This window comes from Falco rusticolus, chromosome Z (genome assembly GCF_015220075.1).
Source record: "Falco rusticolus isolate bFalRus1 chromosome Z, bFalRus1.pri, whole genome shotgun sequence".
Classification (NCBI taxonomy): Eukaryota; Metazoa; Chordata; class Aves; order Falconiformes; family Falconidae; genus Falco; species Falco rusticolus.
Window position 1 is genome coordinate 17,925,075 of NC_051210.1, and position 15,788 is coordinate 17,940,862.

At 37.4% G+C, this 15,788-nt stretch overlaps 1 protein-coding gene across 2 annotated transcripts in view; it reads left to right on the top strand.

Annotated features, from left to right (window-relative positions):
- The window catches only part of COMMD10 (COMM domain containing 10), a 118,919-nt gene that overhangs the window by 34,000 nt on the left and 69,131 nt on the right, over positions 1–15,788 (top strand). Inside the window, exon 6 of one of the 2 annotated variants that reach the window (XM_037374324.1) lies at positions 2,201–2,261. The exons of the other annotated variant lie outside the window; for it this stretch is intronic. Coding sequence (XP_037230221.1) covers positions 2,201–2,236 — 36 coding nt within the window. The 3' untranslated portion in view covers positions 2,237–2,261. The remainder of the gene's footprint in view (positions 1–2,200; positions 2,262–15,788) is intronic. 2 annotated transcript variants of the gene reach the window in all.

The following is a 15,788-nucleotide window of genomic DNA, read 5'->3' on the forward strand; positions in this document are numbered from 1 at the left end:
TTAGAAGGTATCATTCAGAGCATCATAAGTTCTTTAGAGGTAAGTATAGCAAGTGAGTAGCATTTTAGGGCATTTAAATCAGGAAGAAGTGGTTGTCTTTTGCACCATTGTACAATTAGTACAAGCAGAGAAGAGGTGGAATATGTTCTTTATAGAAATAGAAGGTACCTTTTTATATATGAAGGCCTTGTTTTTGGGGAAGTTGTGCAGAGCTACCTAGAAATATGTGTCTGTACATTTTCTGAGAACCACTGGAAGTGCTTCTCAGGTTTCCATCTTCAGATTCTCAGTTCTTCCATCTGTAGAATGGTGAACTTGTTACTGCTCAGCAGTTGCAGCTTGGAGAGACTTGTGTGTGGGAAGTTTTGTTACCTAATAATCCCTTATTTTTCCTTTCAGGGGTTCTAAACAAGAAAAGTTATGAGAGATGTGGAGTTTAAAAAAAGGAATTTCCATGTGGTTTTTTTCAGTAGCCTTATGCTTCAAAATACTTAACATCTTTGAGCCAACAGTGTTTTATTTTACTGTAGCAGGTTCCTGTGTAAGGGCTACCTTCAGAACTTGTTGGAAGAGATAGGATTGTCTTCGACAGTCATGATTACTGCCTGTTTTTAATTTATACTGACACTTACAGAAGCCGTTGCCTTGCTCCTTGTTACTGTGGTGGTAGCTTGGGAGCAGTCTGCGCTTTGCTGTTCACTTTTTGGGTTGGAATAGAAGACGTACACCTGTCTTAATGCATTGTCTTCTGGTAGTGCATGCTGTGTTGGAAGCACTCTGAAAATGAGGATTTGTTTAGTCAGAAGCATAATATAAAAAAGAGCAAGTTAAAAGCAAGATCTAAATACATACAGAATGTTTTAATGGAAGTTGTGAACTTGCCTATAAATGCTGCTAACCTTTAGAGCTGCACTATAGAAATGCATTTTTTGGAGAGACTCCAGAAAGGGGTAGGTCAGTGACTTTGCTTGGGGTATCCAGAAAGAACAGTGTGGAGTGTTCAAAGAAAGCTTTAAGTGTTACACAGCTTATTTGTAAAAAAAATAAGTAGACCAAAAAAGATGATTAAATAGCAGACTTGTAGAAGAGAGAATGATGTCCACAGCTGCCTAGACTGACTGCAGCACTCCACCTTTTCTCTACATGATTTCCTGTTTTTTTTTTTCAGGCTTACTGGTAGTTGGTTAAACTTTCTTTTCTCAGCACTGCATTTTACTTCTGCAGCTGTGGCAAGGTGGGCAGAAAATCGAGGAAACTTTCTGCTTTCTACTCCTGTGTTAAACAGTGCTGTTTACTGCAATACTGCTTAGCAAGCTCTGTGATGGGCATGGATAGAAACTCTTGTGTTGTAAGCAGAAGAAACAAAATTCTGTGAAGGAACAGGAAAAACAATGCAATACAAATGCCAATAAAATGGGTTCTTAGTGTCTACCCTAAGCAGTTATTTAGTGATTTCTATAACTTTTAATTCCATTTTCTTCATAGAGTAAATAATGATACTAACTGTTGAGCTGCTGAGAAACACTGGAAGGAGTTTTTATCTCGTTTTCCTCAATATTTCATCTGCCTTTTCTTTTATTAGTGCATAAAAAAGCATACCTGCACAAACTTCTTTAACTTCTTTTTTAAGATGTACTTGATTATTTTGTGTATTTTTCCCCAGTTGTGTATTTTTCACCTTTGAAAGTTAGGTTTGATTAGATTATGTTGCTGTTTAAATTATATGAAAAATATTCTAAGAAGAAGGGAGATGAGTAGGAATGTATAATGGACATGGAGTAGTCAGTCAGCCAGTGTCTTATTTATTTTGGTTCTCTCTGCAGCTTCTGAAAAGATGAGCTGCAGGCTGACATATTTTAACTCGAGTCACTCAGATCTTGCTCTTCTCCTGTGATATGTCTTTGTTATCTTCATAAGAAGTCTTGTCGACTAGAAGTCCACTGTAGCTAATTTCCGATTCGTAAAATATAGTATTTTCAATCCATTTTGCTTAATTATTGCTGTAGGGCAGTTTTTTTGTAGGCAAATTTGATAAGAGCGTTATCTAAATGAACATTTTTAGAAGTACCGTAATATTTGGGGTGTTTTTTTTCTTGCTGAGTGTCACGTTGTCTGAATAACTTTTGCTGTGTTAATATCTTAATGTGTATGAAATAGGTCATTTAAATCAGTCTCTAGGTTTTTTTTAAAATCCCTACAGTATCAAATCACTTGCCTGATCTTCAGTTGCAGTTGACCTAGTTATTCCACTTCTTATGTTGGTAAGGTTTTTTCTTTTGCTTATTTATGCTGAATATTAATTGTTTTTTCTTGAAAATGTAGTTATGTTTTGTGACATACATAAGGCCAGCTTCAACATCAAATCCAGTAAAGGCATGGACATATCTAAGGCAGCGCCTGACAATAAAATTATGTATACTGTCTGGTCTGTACAGGCTGGAATTGATATTTAAAATTATAGAACTCCATTGCATATTTGTAAGCATATCATTGCAAGTCTGAGTATAATTACAGGCTTTTAAAATCTGTTTGACTGCCCATAGATGCTGGAAGGTGTCTGTCTTAATAGAAGAGCTAAGGATAACTTAAATTTAACAAGTATGCTTTTTGCCCTTTTAAGTTTCTGAAATGCAAAAAGGAAGTTGGACAAAATGGCTTAAAAATCTGACAGATAATTTACAATATTTAAGTAACTTCTAAAATTTTAGAGAATATTTAGCAAATTAACTTTCATTGTTCCTTAACTATCTCACATGCCAAATCTCCATCCAGTTCTTAAAAAAAAATAATTTCCAACTTGTTTTGTCCTTTCCAACTCCTTTACCAGAGGATGTACTCTGGAACAGTCACACAAAAGCTGCATTTGAGTAGCGAGTATGTTTGCATGGAGGAACATCCACATCAGCTTGAGGGTCAGCAGCCTGCTGCTGGAGTGAGGATCTCCATGTGAGCCATCTCCTGCTGCTGAAACATACACTGACCTGTTAGAGAGGTTAACAGCGAGGTCCCGGTCCTGGGAGGGAACGAGACAGGAAGCTGTCTGGGAACAGCTGCCTGCTTTGCCTTTAGCATCTTGACTGCAGCAGTCATAACTCCCATCTTCTGCAATGGAAGGGGTAGTTACTGGTTGAGTGAGGGTAGAGGATTCTAGTCGAAGTATCTGCACAGGACTTGGGAGACTTGGTCATATCCCTTACGTTTATGCAATAAGGCAGTTTCCTTTCTTCCAGAAGAAGCAGCGCTGAGAGTCTGAGGGCAGAGGGATGGTTTTGATAAATTTACAGGGGCTTTAACTATACGGTGCCACGAATACTTGTCAGCATTAAGTTGAACAGTTGTGAGATTCTGCTTCAAAATACGAGCACTTGGCAGTATTGTCCTTTCAGACTTTCTCTGTAATCCTTTGAAGAGCAGGGCTAGCCACAGAAACCAAAAATGAACTGTTTGAAGCATTTGAACAGTGTCTCTTTTATAATACTAAAAAGTGAGGACATCATGTGTGAAACTGTTTAATTTGGCTTAGGAAATTACAAATTCTATTACACTGTTTTTACCGTGCAGCCCAAAGGAGAGAAGCCGATCTGTGTCAGAGCATTTGCATCTTGCCAGGGTCAAGTCCCACATGACCACTTTGGGGCTGTGCATCCTGCACCCAGTCCTCCCTCTTCATTGTCTTTATACACAACCTGTCATGTATCTCATTGAACTGACACACATGCATACCTTTTCTGCCTAACCACGTCAACACATCAGAAGAGGCTGTTTGGGGGTGAAAGGGTGGCAAGAAGCAGCTGCCAGACCCATTCACATTGCTTGTGCTTTTGTCTTATGTACCTTCAGAAAACACTGTGGTGAGGAGAACCATATCCAGTTACCCTGTTGGTTCCTGCCTTGCCAGCGGCTCTGTAGTAGACTATTACAAACTAATTAGGTATTTTATGTGACAAGCATCTCACCAGGTCTGCTCAGAGTAGTACAGAAGGAGCCCACGCTGCTTCATTTGCATTCAGTTTACATTTGTGATCATCATTATTGTGATTCTCCCCCGTGCTCTGCTTTTCCTTTGTCAGTTCTTTAATGCATTGTTTCATGAGTTTTGGTACAAAATGGTACTGTCAAGGAAAAGTAATCCTCTTGGTGATTATATGAGTTTCCAACCAAGCTGCTTTGTAGGTTAATAGAATGTTTTTGAATTTAAAAGCAATTGGATTGTTCTGTATTTTCTGTCCGCTTCACAGAATCACTAAGCTTACTTTCCTGTTACTTTTGCTAATTTTTTTGTCAATGTACAAACTAATGAAATTGCCAGATCTGGCTTCCTGGAGAAGGTATGTATATTCTTGAAAGAGTAAAAAGTGAGTGTCTCCTGTGTTGTTAACATCTGTCCTGCTTGAGGCAATAAATACACAGTACATGCTATCAAACAGTATCAACGCTGTGCATTTGACATTGAACAGCTGTCTGTAACAATGCTTTCCCTTTCCAGTACTGCTTCAGGTAGAAGAGGGTAGGTCATCACCTCAATTATATGCAAGGGCGGCAATTTTCACTCATCTTGTTTCCTGTTGTTTACAAATTACAGGAGTCTGGTATCTGGAACTGTGTGGCATCTAAACTCATGGCACTTGGCTTTGTATGAATATTTAGCAACTTTAAAAGCTCTATGACAAGTGACCTTTTCCACTGGTTAAAATACATGAAATGCAACCTCTTTCACAGGAAATCCACAACCCACAGTGTGGCCTACAGCCCTTGAACAAATCTTGTTTGGTATGATTGTATAAAATCACTACTAATGAAATTACAAATACGTGTTTCTAGGAATGCATACTCACTGGCAAGGCAGTAATAGGAAAAGATTTCAAGGGGGAAAGGAAAATATTATTTTTTTTCCATGTCAAGACAGATCCTGTTACTGAGGATACATTTTGAAGCCTTGTAGTAATGAAAGGGCAATACAAAACCAAAAATAGAGCCAAAGCTAATGAAAATGCTTGTCTGGCTTGAAATTTATATAAGGAGAAGCTGCTGCTTTTTCTGACCCCTTGAGCAACATTTATGTACTCTCATTTAGATAGTCAGAGTAACTAAGTGGTCCAGGCAGCCCATGAGATGGAACCAAACCAGTGGGTCAAATGGAAGTGAAAATTGCACTGTGGTGCTTTCTTGGTGAGTTTATAGCTGTTGCAGTGTAAGGGGATGACAATTTCTGCTGTGCATGTAATCAAAATATTACAAGAATTGCTTTGTAAGTGGTGTTTGTAAATGCTTCCTTGGTCAACAGCATCAGGATTAGGCACTGAGTTTTTCAGTCATGCCTGATTTGAGGCTTTTTGGATTACTTCTGGTGCATAGAAGCATGCAGCAGAGTTTTACGGAGGGCTAAAAATGCTAGGTCACTTCTCTGTCCCGTTTTCCAGCATCAACAGAAACAAGGAGCTTATACTTGGGAATGTCATGGTACAAGATTGGGAGTTTGACAGCAAAACGAATTGGCAAGGGCCAGATCTGTAGGCAGCTCTGCTCAGTGTACGTTTCTTTAAGTACTTCAGCACTGAAGGGTGCACTTGGCTTCTTTATGAGATGGAGAAATTTGTTACCCGCTGTGTCAGCATAGGAGAGTTACTGGCCTAGGCTCTCTGGAGAAGCACTGGCAGTGGACCTTAGGGGGCTGCACACTGGTTGCTTAGAAGTGCCATCATACTTAGTGGTCCTGGAGGGTTTTGCAGTCTAGAACTGAGTATAGGGCTGATTAACTGCACAGAAGAGTTCAGATTCATGTTGTCTTTCCTCTTCTCCTCATTTGAATCCTAAGTAAATGAATTTCAAAGTCTAACTATACACACTTGAAAACAAATACATATCTTTGCTCAAGAACAAGTGCATAAACATTACAAATACTGACTGCGAGTACCTGAAGTCATTAGTGGAAAGGAAGTGTGTTTTATTAGAAGGTCTTGAGAGTACTCGGGAAGAGAATGTTCATTTGAAGATTGCAATTTAGAGGTAGGAAGAAAGGTGTCTGTAGATCCAGGACAGTCCTTGAGACAGCAGAGAAGCAGAATTCCTGAGCTGTTTTTTCTTGTTGTCATTTCTAGATCGCTTTGCCTTTTCATATTCCCGTTCCTTCTTCCTTGCCATCATCCCATCTTCATAGGAACAAGTACATTATACTCCTATCAAAGAAATGCAACAGATTCCAAAATACCTTTGAAATTCCTCAAACAGCATTGTTGCCATCGAAGTGAGATGGAATTCCTGGTGTTGATGCTGTGTCTAAGGAGTTCTAATACACGCTTTCAAGTGCTGCCACCATATTGGTATCTTGTTTTCTTCATTGTTGCTTCTGTTGCTTTTCTTTTTGAACAACAAGTTGATTGAATAATACCTCATTATAATTCTGTATTAGGTTGGTTTCCTGTTTTATTCAGGCCTTAAAGCCCTTTGTGTGCTGTGCTGTAGGGTATTGTCTGCTCCTAAAGGGACAGCATGGAATGATATAAATGCAAGAAAGATGTTTAGGTAGTGTTCAGACAGTTTTAGAGTTCCTGGATGGCAGTGTATTCTGTCTGTTGTGGCTAACATTTAACAAGTTCTTGAGTGAGCATTTTAGTTTCCTCTTTCTAAATGTGTATCGTGTTGAGTGAAAATTAAAGTCTTTCTAATGAGGAACAAAATGGTTTGTAGATAATACAGATGAGATAAAGAATAGCCTTTTTTTAGTACTGAAATGGGAATTATTTGATTTCTTTCCAAATGCAGATATATTGAGACACATACAGGAGGAAATGTTTAATTCTAAACCTTTTCAGGAGAACTGCTTGTTGCAGCAGCGAGGAGCTTCTCTTTTGGAGTGAATTGTTTTGCCAAGGGTACTGTAGCCAGGCAGACTCAGGTAAGCTGGCACAGTGTGGTCTGAGAACAGTATAACAAAGAGCAGAAGTGCATAGAATCATAGAATCATTCAGGTTGGAAAAAACCCCTAAAGATCATAGAGTCCAATGGAGGCAGTAAAGGCAATTAACAGCAATAGAGCAGCAAGGAAGTGTTGGTCATTGAGAGTTAACTGAAGCTGACGTGAACCTACAGAGATTTTTTGGGGTAAGGATGAGGATGTTTAACATGCATGGAAGAAATGCACTGTGAGAAGCATTATGCCACATGATGCAGTGCTTTGTTCTCAACCTGGTATCTGAAAAGTCATTCTGAAAAGCTCTTGAAAATTCAAGTGTAGCATAATTTGAATTTAATTTTTTAGTGGTGCTTTAAAATCCACATTACCATTTCAAATAGCAATTGTATGCTTCTGTGGCCTTGAGGGAGTCACAAAGAGCTTGGAGCCACCTTTGACTTCTAAGACTGAGGCCTGCGATGCCTGCCTAGGACAGAGTACACTTGTGTTTACTGCTTTTTGAGGGGAAGACCTTGACTGCGATCAAGGGGTAAACCACAGACCAAGAGCAGATCTTTCAAAGATGTGTGGAAATAGTAAGACAGAGGAAGGATATAACAACAACAACAAAACCCTCAAAAAAGGCGTCTAGTATATCTGTTCTTTATGGATAGACAGAAGCATTGTTCTAAACCCTTTCTTCCCTTCTTTGCAATAAAATAGTTTGTTTTCAAAACATTCAAATCCAACATAACCCAGCTTTGAATTTGTTGAAGTAACTTGAATATTTTTGTTAATGTGAGTATTTATAAAGATGCTCAAAACTTGAAAATTTGACAGACTTCTGGCTTTTTATAATGATGTGGCTTCAGACAATGGAGAAAAATCAGCATTCTGTTTTTCCCAGTGTTTTCTGAAGCACTTCAGTAATGTGCTTTCAGCGTTAGCTTTTTTTTTTTTTTAAACTAAAGAAAGAAATAAGAATTGTGGACCAAACATGAGTCAGCCTATAAAACTGTAAAAAGAGCTTTGCAGCTCGAAATCAAAGTCCTATTACTTTAGTATGTGTCTTTATATAAAAATAAGCATTTCCCATTTTCAGAGTTATGTGGAATTGGCATCTGTTTAATTCTTTCACAGAAGTTACAGGGTAGGGAGAGTGTGAATTTTAGGAAAACTGTAGGTTATTATTGCCACTGGAAACAATATCCAGTAATGTGATGCTTTACCAGCAGGTGCAAAATTAATCTGCCATTGTACATGTACAAAATATGTTAATATCTTCATTATTACCTCACAGCTTCCGAAAAGAAAATTATTCTTTCACTTTGTGGAAATAAATTTATAATATTTTAAAAAAGTAATGATCAAGTTACATAGTGTCACCGTTTCCTTATCATTTGCACCTAATTCGTACATGTCCATTAAAATACTCTTTCCAGTGGCGTTTTTTTGGGGTGTGTGTATGGGGTTTTTATTTGGTTAAAGAATACTCTTTACTGAGTGTAAAAATGTTTGGAATATGTTGAGAAGAAACCCTTTGGGCTAGAAAAGTGTCTTTTTAAATTTGTCCCACAAAATCCTTTTCAAGTTTAATTGACAAGTTTAATTGACTTAAACTGTGTAAAAGTTACCATTTCATTTTTGCTGATTGTTTCTCATAGAAGTCCTGGATTTTTTTCCCAAACACTAATCGATTATAAGCATTCAGATTTAAGGTCAGGTCATTAAATGCCAAGCAGATAATACTCTTGGGCACTGCGGAGAGCAAGCAGTCCAGATGCTGAAATAATGCACTTGGGAGAGAGTGCTTGGCTGGGCTTTCTTCTAGTCTTGAATCTAGTACAGGGAATCAGCTGTGTACTCTCCACTTTCTGAAGGTTAATAATCTGCCCCTAGGCAGATGAATGCTTCATATAAAACAGGAAAAAAATTTCCAGAGAGTAGAAGATAAAGCATGCTCCTGTACTAGCAGAAGGATGGGTGAGGTGACCAAAAAGGATTTTTCCAATGATTTTTGGATTGTAATTAAAATCCCTATTCAAACTTGTAAATAAATAAATAAAAGTTTATATTTATATATGTATATAGTGAGGGTCTGCAGATGTGCGAGTGACAATGAAATCTGTTTGCTTAAATTCCGTGACTATTGTCTGTTGGCTGCATAGCTCCTGGAAACCAGTCTGCAAAGGGGCAGAAAATCCTTGACTAAGAAGGAAAATGTTACCTTTGAAACAGGCATCACAGGGAATAGCACAGTATGGGACTGAGTTTCCTTGGTTGCTCTTGTTAGAGTGTAGGAGATGTTTTCATTCTGAAATTACTGATGCAGACTCTAAACCTGAAAGTTGCTTAACCAAAGTGGTTTTGCATGTGGTTAGATGCCTGTGTCAACAGTTGTCAAGTGTACTTCAAGGCAAGCATAAAAGCAGTGGAACAAACTGTGATTGCAGAGATGAACCTTGGAAATAAAAGCAAAACAAAATGCTCTCCTCCTGCTGGCTGTTGAGAAGTATATTGATTCTCCCTCTAAAGCCATCGAAACCCCAAGTGTGTGTTTTCTTCTTTAGTAGGTGGAAGAAAGGCTGGCAAATGCAGTTCACCGCCGTCTTAGTTGTGCCAATATGTTTGTAAAGCTACACTGCAAAATGGATCCCTGAAACTAATTAGAAAATGAAACAAAACCGATGGCCTAGAGGTTTCTAGAAATCATGAGAGCTTAAGTTTCCAGTGGGCCCTACAAAAAAATTGCACTGACAGAAGGAAAGAGGCAGTGGTTTGCAGGTGGTTATGAGTTGTCAGCATGAGGAGGGGTGTGACTTAGCAAAGAAAATTAAATTGGAAACTGTGCCCTGTTTTTAACCATTACACTTCTTTTTCAAGGTTGTTGGACTTATACTTACCAAAATAGCAGTAGTTTCCCAGATATTAGTAGACAGTCTTCAGACTAACATTTTACTTGTGGACAAATGTTATCCATTTATTAGGTGTGGATAAAAGTGAGAGTCTTGCATGTGTATGTTTGTGCCTTCATTATTGCTACCAATACAAAGGTCAGGAAGACTTTTGGTAAGCTCATAAAACTTAACTGTTTTCAGAGGCAGAAATGGACTTGCATGGAATTTATGAAGGTTGATGCATTTGCATTTCTTGTTAATGAAATCAAGAGATGGAGAGACAAATATTTCAAGAATACCTACAAATTTTAAAAGCAGGAAATTACTAAGCATTTTGGTTTTAGTGGTTCTTTTTTGTAATTGTGTTTGAACATGTTTGTCTGAAGTGCTATTTGATTAGATTTTTTTTCTGTTACTAGTAGTGTCATTCATATGCTCAACCTTAAAATAATATTATTTTTACTCCAAGCGATCCAAGTTGCAAAGAGCTTTATGCATAAAGTTTGCACACAGAGTTTTACAGATGGTGAGCTTATCTCATGCTACTGTATCTGTTTTAAAATAATTTTCTCTTGTGTCCATACATAAGCCAAAGAATACAAAAAGAAGAATATGATTTGTAAGTAAAATATAGACAACTAAAAGATACAGGTATTAAATAGCAATTATAAGAAAGTTACCTGATAGTAATTCACATGTATTATGAAAGAGAAAATAGGAGGGGGAGAGGAATGGAAATTACGGAAATGTCAATATGGAACACATTTAGAGTAGATATTATGCACATTAGTAACAGCTAAGAGACAATTGCCAAGATAGTTTTGGGTAAAGGATCAAGAGTGACATGGAATGTATGAAATTGACCAAGGCAGGAAGTGAATGGCGGAGGAGCAAAACCTTCTTTGAACTGCAGGAATTAGCCTACCACTTTGTTTTCTCAACTAGTAATTGATTTGTAGGAAATTGATGTAAGGAAATCACAGAAATACAGGATGTTGTAACGTGTGCAGTAATACAGAAAGTAAAAGATGATGAAGTTATGAGGAAAAGATAAAAAGGAATAAAGTGATTAAGGCAACTACTACTGAAACTCAGATTCTTGTCTAAGCTGATAGTGATTATTATCAAAAGGATTTCAGTGTTTTCAATTAGTATTTTAAATAAGATTTTCGTATTGGAGGGGAAAAAGTTGAGAACATCACTGAAAATGGCTAAATTAAATTTGGAAGGAACAGTTTATGTGGTTCTGTAGCAGGAAGGTTTAAAAGAGATTTAAATTTTCACATCGTGAAAGTGCTGTCCTTCAGTAAGATGTTAGAGGTGGACATTTCTAGGGAAGCTATATGTTGAAAATGCTCTGTGAAGCAAAATACTTGGCCTTTCAGAGCTACAGGGAGAGTGGTGATGGCTGGGCCAGATGATCTCTCTCCAGTTACGGAGAGATTTCAGCTATAAAGATGTAACTAGACTCTTCTGCAGAGTCCTGAAAAAAGCTGAATAGAGGCATGACTAATTTTGTATTTAATCTGCTCTGTTTTGTTTAAACAAGAAAAGTAGGCAAGAACACCAAGGTTCCAGAGAGGGTCAAAGGTGGGACCACCCTTTTAGAGGAGGAAAGCAACAGAAATATTAAATCCACAAATCAAAGTGTCTCTTCCCTAGGTAAGAGTTGCACTTAGCTTTTGTGAAAGATTCCTAATTTGTTTTGGCCCTTTCTAAAAACCATACGATTCTAGTCAGTTTGTCACATCTTCCATTCTGGGTATTATGTTAAGATGCCCAAGTGAATTTTCATTAGAAATGCTACTTAATGAGAGATGTAGGAAAGCGCTATAGCATTGCAGATGAGTTCTTCACTGAAATTGATTCTCATTAAAATCACCCAGTCTCTACTAGATAACGGAAAACAATGAGTTGCTCAGAACCTGGAAGACTTGGGATCAATGTCAAGTGTTAACCAGTATTACTATAATTAGCATAACCTGGGCATTATATTAATTAGGTAAAACATGCACAATGAGGAGCACTGAAATGAGATGAAACCAATATACTGGATAAAGGACCAGAGGCAATAGTAGCTTTGTGCCTGGAGTGCAAGTTTTGTAGTATTCCACATTTAATATTCTACAAAAATAGCATTTGGGCATATATTTGTGGTTGCAGTTACTTTAGGAAAAATTTGTAGTGCAGGAAACAAACAGTTTGGGACCTGGATTCTGACCTCTTGTCACTCTGTGATTATTGACTTAGTTTATTTTAAGGTTTATAGTGGTGATTTAAGTTTGTTTAGGACCAATAAGCAGAGTAGCGTTTCAAGGAAACTTTGTTTTCTTTTACTTCTATGAACCTGTAATCTGATTTCACATTCGGTGAGTGGGACATGAAGATTATATGTTAAAAGTAATAGTGCATTTCTGAAAAACTTCAGTATTTTAAATGCTAACCTCAATTTGCTGCAGATTTGTCTCTAAAATCTGCAGTATTCTGCATTGGGAAAGTACACTATTGTGATAGGCAACTTTTATGAGTAATTTCCCTAAGGTCTGAAATCAGTAGTGCGTTTTTTTTGTGTTGTTGCTTTGTGTCTAAATAAGTTACACATTTATCAATTCCTTTTGACCAGGATCCATCTTTGTTGTACGTCAAAATAGCAGGTTTTTGCCACAATTTGAAAATGTTCCTTCAGACTATTGCTAAATGCAGTTCTTGATTTTAGTCTAGCCCTTTCATATTTTCTCATACCAGTATTTTAATGTGGTAACTGATATGCCTTGTAATTCTGCAGTTCTTTCCTTAGGTGCTGATTTTAATACAGTGCTAATGCTCTGTAGAAAAAGCTGTGGAAGATCTGACTTCTGTGTAGCTTTGCCCCTCCTGTTCAGAAGTAACAAACAGCAATATTCTTTGTTTTAATACACTGCTAAAACTGCGTGTTGTCTTACCTTCAGTGGGTCAGGCTGTGTACCTAGTTACACCTACACCCAAGTTGCAGTGTGACACAGGAATGACCATAAACCTGTGGGCCATTGCTGGCTCAGTGCTGCTTTGTAAACAGATGTACAGGCAGCAGGTTGGTGTGCTAAGCCGTCGTTTGGATGCACAGTCCCCAGTACTTCAACATGCTCCGTCCTGTGGCACCAGGGACTGCGCCTGTATGTTTGCAGTGCCTCCCCAAGCAAGTCAGATGTAAGGGGTTGTGGTGATGTGCTTTCCCTTCAAGGTATAGTCAAAGCACTTACCTTCTTTCAGTCCACTGCAAACACTAATGTGAGAATGGTGAATGAAGATGGAGAAGCCAGACAGCTTGCTAGGGAAAGTGGAGTGGCGGATGGCTGCATTTCTGAGGCTGTCTTGTGTATGTAGCGTGGTTTTTTAAACCGATTAGAAGATGGTCTGTAAAACCAAAATGTACAAGCCAGTTATTAGACCGAATTCACATTTAGTTTCATGAAGTGTAAGGAACAGAAATATGGTTTTAAAATGTGATATCGCTATATTTAATAAATTGAAAAAGTTTATAGATAAAATGTAACGTATTAATTACTGTCAGGCTAAGCCCAAAGGCAGGGTTTTTCTGGGACACTTTTATCTTCTTTTAACAGTGGTATTCTGCCAGTGGAAGGTACTACTAAAATTTCACATGAAACTGCATCCTAACCTGCAGGTGATGTTGTGCTCATTACAGAGCATAGCAGGAATAATAACACTTTTGCCTTTCTCACTTATGTAATCTAAAAATTATGTTTTGTTTAAAGGAAAAAGTACCAAGCACAGAAATGTTCTACCTCTTGCTTCTAATATGTGCCCCCCTCCCCTTCAGGTCTTGTCAATTTTATCGATTCAATACTTAAATTAAACTCCTGAAAAAAATTAGGAATGCATAATTAACCCTTTCTTTATCATAATTAAACAGTCTTTGCAGTGGAGTAGGGATCTGGGTATTTTTTTCTTTTCCTCTCTGTCGGTGCTCTCAAAGACAAAATAGACCTTTTAGGTGTACAACTTAAACAGTAGCAGGCAGTTGTGGATTAGGAGAGGAATTACATTTTGAGAAGAATGCGTTTGTGAATAAAGTCTGTTGGAATTCTGACATACTGTTTCCAGTATGATTTCTATGTGTAGATTGTTAAAAGCTTTACAAGAAAAAAAAAAATCTCAATTCTTTAATCTGAAACAGACTAATGCACACAGAGGTAGAATATTAGCAAAAGGTCTTGCCACGCATTGACCGTAAGTTCAGGCATATAACCTAAGTACTTTCTGCTGGGAAGCAGGATGACTTCTTAATTCTAGTTCTTGTGAATAGAGGGGGACAAGGGTGTTTGGAGTGTGTGTTGGAACAGTTGATGCAATCTGAACTGTTCTTACACTGTCATATACTTTGAAATAATAAATAAGTGTGTCTGAGACACAGCCAATACTTCAAAGTGAGAAATCCACACATTCTTTTATTGTCTTTTAGTTTTGTTCTGTAGCCATTGTGCAGGTCTGGACTGTATTATTGCAGCTTACTTCTTGATGTCTTACTTTTGGCAATACAAATATGACACACACATCAGACTGGTGGGTGAGTGGATGAGTGGGTTTTGACAATTACGATGTTTATGGCATAATTAAAAACAGTGTAAGTGAAATTTAAGATATACATCTCAGTATGGCTATATTTTGTAAAATAAGGTTTTATAGAAGCAGAGAATCTGGAGGTGGAAGAGGTGGATAGAGGATGGAGCTGAGCTAGTCCTAGAATTTCTGGGGTGTGTTGCCTTGCTTTCTCCAAGAGCTGCTTTCACAGAAGCCATTTGTGCCTACATCAGTGTGGCATACAGGCAGGAGATGTTTTAGAGCTACTTGTGGCGTAGGAGTTCTGGTGCTTTCTGACAACAAGGCATAATTTTTAGAGTAGTTTTAACCAAATACATAATCCTGTCTTTCAAGTCTTTGGATGCCAAACATACTCATTATTGTTTGAATAATTTATTATATACACTGTCATCAGGATATCAAGGTTATAGAAAATATTTCTTATGAAGAAAGATTCCCTATGTAATGGGAATCTTTCTGCATTATTATTAGCCTTATATTCTTGGTTTGGTTATTTTCATGTTTGCCAAGGCTCTGTGGCCAAATTTCATACTTACCATATTCCAGATACATTCAGTCACCAGTGTAATCAGTTCTCTGTATTTCTGCTAGTAATTTTTAAAAGAAAATAATCCAATAGATAGCTTGCATGTTGTAAGCAAAAAGCTTGTGCAAGTTATTTATTTTTTCTTGATGAATTTATTTATTTTTTTTTTAAGGAGCAAGAGACTAATTCATTCCTTGTGCTTCATCAGCCCAACTGGGCTGGTTTATTAAATCATGTCCATGATACCCATGACATTGGAAAAGTCATAAAAATTTCAAATGCCATCTGCTGTCACTTTAAATGACTGTTGTCCTAATGGGGTAAATGAGAGGAACCAGAAAGAAATATGCTACATGGATAATTAAAAGTCTTGGGGTTTTTTGTTTGTTTGTTTGTTTGTTTGTTTTCCTTTCTGGTGTTACATTTAGTTTAGAAGGCTTCGTTTGTATTTTGAGAAGCCAGGTTTGATAATTCAGATAACCTGGGTAACCTGAATTCTTTGTTTGGAATATTGGTTTTAATAATTGGCATTTATATTCATTTCCAGACCACATTTTGGCCCTTTTGCAGAAAGCACTGAAGAGCTTCCTTAGTGCAACAATATAAAATCCAAATGTATTTGTGAAGGTGCTGTAGTAGCAGTGTTGGAGGAATACTGTTTCACTGTGTCCTGAAAGATACTTATTAATTGGTGTTTAGAGGGAGTAAGCCCTTGTTTCACAAACTGCGAATGTTTGGGAACAGGATATGTGATTTAGAGAAACTATGAATAACGTGGCAGTTCTGGTGAATTTAGCAGGTTTTTTTGGCTGAAGGACTTTTTTTTGTTGTTGTTTTTTGTTTTTTGTTTTTTTAATACACTTTGATTATG